This window comes from Camelina sativa, chromosome 9 (genome assembly GCF_000633955.1).
Source record: "Camelina sativa cultivar DH55 chromosome 9, Cs, whole genome shotgun sequence".
NCBI classification, from domain to species: Eukaryota; Viridiplantae; Streptophyta; class Magnoliopsida; order Brassicales; family Brassicaceae; genus Camelina; species Camelina sativa.
The window spans coordinates 10,983,782-10,991,303 of NC_025693.1; the positions used below are offsets into that span (position 1 = coordinate 10,983,782).

The 7,522-nt window shown below is 38.2% G+C and overlaps 1 protein-coding gene across 1 annotated transcript; it reads left to right on the forward strand.

Annotated features, from left to right (window-relative positions):
- LOC104715186 lies at window positions 2,801-4,855 on the forward strand. The gene is made up of 4 exons (XM_010432620.1): window positions 2,801-3,407; window positions 3,493-4,101; window positions 4,374-4,756; window positions 4,843-4,855. The coding sequence occupies exons 1-4, from the start codon at window positions 3,030-3,032 to the stop codon at window positions 4,853-4,855; spliced, it is 1,383 nt and encodes a 460-aa protein (XP_010430922.1). The 5' UTR covers window positions 2,801-3,029.

Here is a 7,522-nt window from a genome sequence, read left to right on the forward strand (position 1 = left end):
TCAATCAATTTATACGAAAAGATTTTAAAGCGCTTTAATATGGATAAAGCGAATCCTTTGAGTACTCCAATGGTCAATAGATCTCTGAATGTTGATAGTGATCCATTCAGACCTTGTGAAGACAACGAAAAAATACTTGGTCCCGAAGTACCTTATATGAGTGTTATCGGTGGACTCATGTATCTTGCAAATTGCACTAGACCGGATATTGCATTTGCTACGAACCTACTTGCAAGATACAACTCATCCCCTACTCGCAGGCATTGGAATGGGATAAAACATATTCTCCGTTATCTTCAAGGTACGATTGACTTGGGATTATTCTATCCTAGAAACTCTTTGGTTGGTTTTGCAGATGCAGGATACTTATCAGATCCACATAAATCCTGATCCCAAACTGGATATGTTTTTACAATTGGAGGAACTGCTATCTCATGGCGCTCACAGAAACAGACTTTGGTCGCTACTTCCTCAAATCATGTAGAAATAATTGCTCTTCATGAAGCATCGAGGGAATGTGTATGGCTCAGATCAATGACTAACCACATACAAGAATCGAGTGGAATAGTCACCAGTAAAGAGCCAACAACATTATTTGAAGACAATGCTGCTTGTGTCGTCCAAATCAAAGAAGGTTACATCAAGAGCGACAGAACAAAGCATATACCTCCAAGATTTTTCTCCTACACTCAAGAACTCGAGCAAAAGAAGGAAGTTGATATCCAACATATCCACTCATGTGACAATCCAGCAGATCTATTCACAAAGGCGCTTCCAACTACCACATTCAGAAAGCATATTCATAATATTGGAATGCGGCATCTACGAGATCAGTGAAGTTTTTTTCGAGGGGGAGTTTACACTACTGTACTTTTTTTCCCTCGTCATGGTTTTTCATTCCACTGGGTTTTTCCATGATGAGGCTTTTAATGAGGCAATGTGTAACTCATCGCTGGTGATGGATACTCAAGGGGGAGTGTTGTAAAATATGTGTGTATTCATCACAACAAGTGTCCCTTTTCATGCAATAACACTTGGAACACTTGTTCACCACTTGTCCTCAACCTCTCTGTGTCTCCTCACTTTATAAATAAGAGTTATGTACAAGAGAAGAAGTATAAAATGAGAAGTCTTTCTATCTCTTTAGTTTCTCTCTATTTTTCTTTCCGGCTTCTCTTTAAATCTACACTCATCTCTCTAGATCCTTTCTCCTTTGATTTCTTCTCTTAATAAACATGTTGTTGCCTTCAAACTTATAATATAGTTCACAACAATTAGATTATTGTCTTTCTATATCTACTTTTTTAAAACAATAGACATAAGTTTTATGCATATTTATATATTACTTTTGTTTTGAAAAATAATCAGCAAAATTAAAAATGAGTTTAAGTATCCTAAAAGCTTGCACAAGGCGCAGACCAATCACCTAGCTTTTCAACAAATCTTAAACCTTTATCTGTTTAGTGTCTTCACGTTGTTAGATCAATCATTAGATAAAGGATTTTTCTTTTGTTTTTAATTTATATTTGGGTAATAATATTATTAAAATTTCAAAAAAAGTAAAGAATAACTACCCCAAAAATCCAAAGAGAGAAAAAGTTCTTAGATAGTAAAATTTGGATTGTATTAAATTAACAATAAAATTTCAAAAAAAAGTAAAGAAAAACTACCCCAAAAATCCAAAGAGAGAAAAAGTTCTTAGATAGTAAAATTTTGATTGTTCAAATTAATAATAATAAGAATTATAAATCTATATATACATTTTTTAAGTACATTTGGGGTTCTATCTTTTTATTTGTACTTATTTAAAAACTTATTTACAAAGTTAATTCCTAATTAAACAATTTCTAAAAATAGCATTATTTCAGATTTTATTTCCTAAATATTTTACATTCCATTCCAACTAAAAAATTACAGCAAAATCAATATGCAAACAGAAACTATGATATATTTAAGGGAAATTACCTAGAATATTGCATAAAAGTAGGTTTATTACTAGACTAACACATTGAGATTTCTGTGTTACTAGAATAACACATAAAAGTTTACAAATTACTTCTATATCTGAGTTGTGTGTTTTATTACGATTTATGCCATTCTCTTTTAAAACGAAGATCGTAAAAGGGGAAAATAAAAAGATCATAAACCTAAGTCGATCCCTTGAATCTTTGTGTTGTTTGTCTTACGATTGTTGGGTTGAGATCAGCTATTTTTAGATAGCTTGCGGCGTGAAAAGAATCTGTGTGGAGGACGTTTGGCTGGAGGACCATTGACGGCCAGTTGACGGCGAGGTGGTTTGAAGTAGAGGAGGAGGGAAATAAAGCGATTTGCTCAGAGGTAAATTTCTATATCGTGGTTTAGTCTCTATTGCTTACTGTTTTCTTATACCCGAGTATTACATAGTAGGCCTTGTATATTGTATGTTAGTTTTCTGTATGTTGTTGAGCTCTGTTTTTCGGAAGATATTTGTGTGACTTCATGTTGCTTCATTGCTAATCTAAGCAACAAATGTTTTGTGATATTGAATTAATAACTAAACTAAAGCTTCTGTCGTAGATATGGGGTCAAGCAAGAGGTATCCAAGTAGGTTGTATGGGGTTGGTAATTTTCCACTGCCGATGAGAAGCATGCACCACGATTGTAGTTTGTCCAATCTTGGTGGTTTGAAAGGCTTTGTTGGTGATGAGGTGTATGACAAAATAAGAAAGAATTCGCAGCTGGGAGTTCTATTGGATCTAGCCGAATCTGACTACCTGTTTTGTGGGAAGACCATCCATTATCTATTATCCAATCAATTGGCAATAAACATTCCTTCGGAGGTATGGTTTTTGGTTGGAGGAAAGCCGCTGAGGTTCTCTCTATATGAATATGAAGAAATTAGTGGTTTGAATTGTGAGAAGATTGATGAAACAGAGTTTGAAGTCGATCATACACCTTTATGGGCGGCTTTAAAGGTGAAAGCTTTTAATGGACCCAACTGGGAGGAGCTAGTTGAGGGTTTGAGAAGCTGCCGTGGGTGGTCTGATGAAATGAAGACGCAGATAGCTCGGTTGTATCTTGTTCATGTTGGAGTGCTTGGTTTATCAAGGAACAGTCGGATTCCTCTGGAATACGCTAAAAGGGCGTTGAATGAAGAAGCATTTGAGAGTTTTCAATGGGGTAGGGTTGGATTCAAGAGTTTAGTTGATTCCATCAAAGTCCTTGGGTTACCTAACAATGCTTATACCCTCCATGGATGTGTCCATGTATTGCTGATATGGGCATTTGAGAGCGTGAAGGTGCTGGGGGCTAGCTACGGGAATGTAAGAGAAGGTGTAGATTTGCCTCTGTTAAGGTGGAGAGGAGGGAGGCCAAGGAAGGATATCGAAGCCTTCATATCCGGGAGCAAACTCCTTAATAATGGGGAGGTATGCCTTCAATTTACGTATACATTATTTGTCTGCATTTTTTCTTTGTGATAGATTATTAAAAGTTATGGTATCTGAAATGCAGCTTCAGGTGAAGCATTTAGTACCTAAACCTTTGGAGTTCATATATCCAGATTGGCCAGGACAGTATTGTGTGTATGGTGTAGGAGAAGGTTTGAAGAAGAAACTGGATAATCTGCTGTTAGACGTGATCAATGGCGAAGTGGATGAAAGAGAATGGGATTGTGTAAAAAAAAGGAAGGGGGAACATACGAAGAAGAGGGAGAGGAGGCAACATGTTGCAGGGGTAAGTGACGATGATTTCCTTGAAACAGCCCCAACCAGCATCCGTAATGTCCCCAATAATGCGAAGGAGCAGAAAGAAAGTGTTGGGGACAAATGTTCAGCAGAGAAGGCGTCTGGAGATAATTATTCAGGTGTGCAGGGTGAAGATGGTAGTGGAAGGTTATTTACTATGGTTGAAACACTAGGGGCGAAAATGGATAATATTCAGATATCGTTTTCTAGAGCAATAGCGGAAGTTGTGTTCAAACTTCAAGGTATGGAGAGTAGGATGGGTAACTTTGAGAGTGACGTTCAACTATTGAAGAAAGTTGTTATCAACACAACGGATGGAGGAGCGCATACGCAAGGACCTCTTACATTAAGAAATGACGAACAAAAAATAGAGGAGGTATGATCTGCGTACCGTATTGATAAAATTGTTATTATATATCTATTGTTCAGTATGAAGTCTTTGTATTTATCTATTCGAGGAAACAATATCAATTTCAGTTTTGTGAAGTTGTATAATTTTGTAATTATTTTGATATATGATTTTTTTCGTACACACAATTTAGCAATTTGTATACTTTGTCTCTAGTTTAACAGCGTCATATTATATTTCAAATGTCTTGTATATAACGTCAAATACATGTCTTTTGTTTCAAGTCATGGCTATATCAGATAAAGCATTCGGACAAGGATGGTTATAAAGTTGCTAGTTGTGTTAGGAATCCGTTAGCCATTAAGGATAAGGTCATGTGGTCTGGGAGTATTAAAATCGAACCAGAGGACAGTGTAGAGCGAATTCCAAAGCAGATGGTAGACAGTGTACAGCGTGTCAAAAGAGTACAGAGTTGGGAGACAGAGGAAGGCGATAAAAGAGCAAAGTATAATGACAAAGTTGATGGAGCAGGTGCTCAACCCGTTCCTATTAATGTTATCCATCCGGTAAGTGGTGGTAACCCTGGCTCGTCGGATCGAAAGTGCGAATCTGTTGTGGATTTAACCAAGGGGACCAGCAGTCCTGCATCGTCTCATACAGTGAAAGATAAGGAGAAAGCCAGGTATTTTGCATATTTGTTACAAAAGGTGTTTCCTCCATCAAGAGAGCTTGATCTTCTATTAGTAGATCCAGTGGGCACCAACATAGGGTTAAACCCTAATGACGAATCAATGCGAGCTGCATTAATGACCCGACGTGAAAGCCACATTGTAGTCCTATCTCCCGCAGTGTACGATCCTTTTAGTGAGGCAAGTCCTGAGAAAATTGCAAAGCTGATGTCCTTCCTAACTGATGATTTGTAAGTCTTCATTTAGAGTTGTATATAATTAGTGTCTATATTCGGATTTGAGGACTACGATCTATAACTGATTTGTTAATTTTGGTATTCAGGGCTAAAGTACCTTGCACTGGAAATGCCGAATTTTATTTTCGCCTCCTGACCCCTAAACAATTGTGGCCAACTACAACATTCGGCTGGTTATGGGATGCGGTAAGCTTCGTAGCATAACATTTGACGCAGTTAACTATGGTATACTAATGCCTGATAGATGTCACTCGTGTTGCAGCACATGGTTACATGTATGCATATGTTCCGTATTAGGGGGACGCAAACGCCATCCCCATATAAAACAGATCGTATTGCTTTTCTCGATCCTTTGTTTGTTAGTATGTGGGCATTCGAATTCCCTAAAATGGAAGCCTCTAATCAATGGGTTTTTGGAGAAGGTTATTTTGAGACGTACGTGGGAAGGCTGCCAAAATACGGAATGACAAACAAGGTGTGGGTTGACGATGTAGACACCCTGCTCTTCCCATACAACCTCGATAACAACCATTGGGTAGCCATCGAAGCTGACTTAGTCCAGCGGAGGCTAAGAGTTTACGATAGCATAAACAGCGGTAGAACCGACGAGAGTCTACAAAAGAAGTGCAAACCGTTCGCAAAAATGATCCCACGCTTGATACAAGCATTTAACCGGAGGTACAAAGATGAGCATATCGGGGCGGCGGCATTTAGTTACTACCGGGTGAAAACACTCCCACAGAACTATCAACAAGGTGACTGTGGTGTGTACACGTTGAAGTGCTTAGAGTGTATAGCTCTTGGAGTAAATTACACAGGCCTATGTGATGCGGCCATGCCTTCTATTAGGATGAAACTTGCTGCAGACGTGTTTGATGAGGTCCCAGACCGAGACTGCTTTCTCCAACTAGATGCTACGTCGGAGACAGTAGATTATCCAGAAGCTGAGTTCAACTCGGGATCAAAAAGTTGAAGAGGTTCCATGTACATTACCGGAGCAGTATGATTTTGCAAAATTGAAGATTGATTTTACGCGTGTTGCTAATAGAAAATGCGTGTTTGGTCATTATTTTGGTAACATGTGGGATTTGAGGATGTCGTTCTTAGATTTTCCGAGGTCTGGTCACTCAAATAGCTCCTATCGGTTGTTTGTAAACCCTCTTCAGGTGTAGTGTTTTTTGTATATTGGAGGGTGTAGATATGTATCATTATGACGTCTTTCTAACCAGTATTAGTATATGTTAGGCCTTTATCAGATGTGTACGTACCATCAACTAAGGAACGGCCTTATTATGGTCTGTGTACAGACGTACGTATATTTATGATCTGTGTACACACGTACGTGTATTCATCAGTGTACGTACAATCGTTTTTCTACCGTTATAGACTTTATTTTTAGGTGGATGGTTGGTGCTTAGTTTCTATCCATTATGAGCACACTAACTTGTCCCTACTGGCAATCCTATGATATGATGAGCGAGGCAATTAAATTGTATTCAAAGTCAGCGAACCATAATCATCCTGAGAGACTGTTACGGATCGNAGGAAACAATATCAATTTCAGTTTTGTGAAGTTGTATAATTAATTTTGTTATTATTTTGATATATGATTTTTTTCGTACACACAATTTAGCAATTTTTATACTTTGTCTCTAGTTTAACAGCGTCATATTATATTTCAAATGTCTTGTAAATAACGTCAAATACATGTCTTTTGTTTCAAGTCATGGCTATATCAGATAAAGCATTCGGACAAGGATGGTTATACAGTTGCTAGTTGTGTTAGGAATCCATTAACAATTAAGGATAAGGTAATGTGGTCTGGGAGTATTAAAATCGAACCAGAGGACAGTGTAGAGCGAATTCCAAAGCAGATGGTAGACAGTGTACAGCGTGTCAAAAGAGTACAGAGTTGGGAGACAGAGGAAGGCGATAAAAGAGCAAAGTATAATGACAAAGTTGATGGAGCAGGTGCTCAACACGTTCCTATTAATGTTATCCATCCGGTAAATGGTGGTAACCCTCGCTCGTCGGATCGAAAGTGCGAATCTGTTGTGGATTTAACCAATGAGACCAGGAGTCGTGCATCGTCTCATACAGTGAAAGATAAGGAGAAAGCCATGTATTTTGCATATTTGTTACAAAAGGTGTTTCCTCCATCAAGAGAGCTTGATCTTCTATTAGTAGATCCAGTGGGCACCAACCCTAATGACGAATCAATGCGAGCTGCATTAATGACCCGACGTGAAAGCAACATTGTAGTCCTATTTCCCGCATTGTACGATCCTTTTAGTGAGGCAAGTCCTGAGAAAATTGCAAAGCTGATGTCCTTCCTAACTGATGATTTGTAAGTCTTCATTTAGAGTTGTATATAATTAGTGTCTATATTCGGATTTGAGGACTACGATCTATAACTGATTTGTTAATTTTGGTATTCAGGGCTAAAGTACCTTCCACTGGAAATGCCGAATTTTATTTTCGCCTCCTGACCCCTAAACAATTGTGGCCAACTACAACATTCGG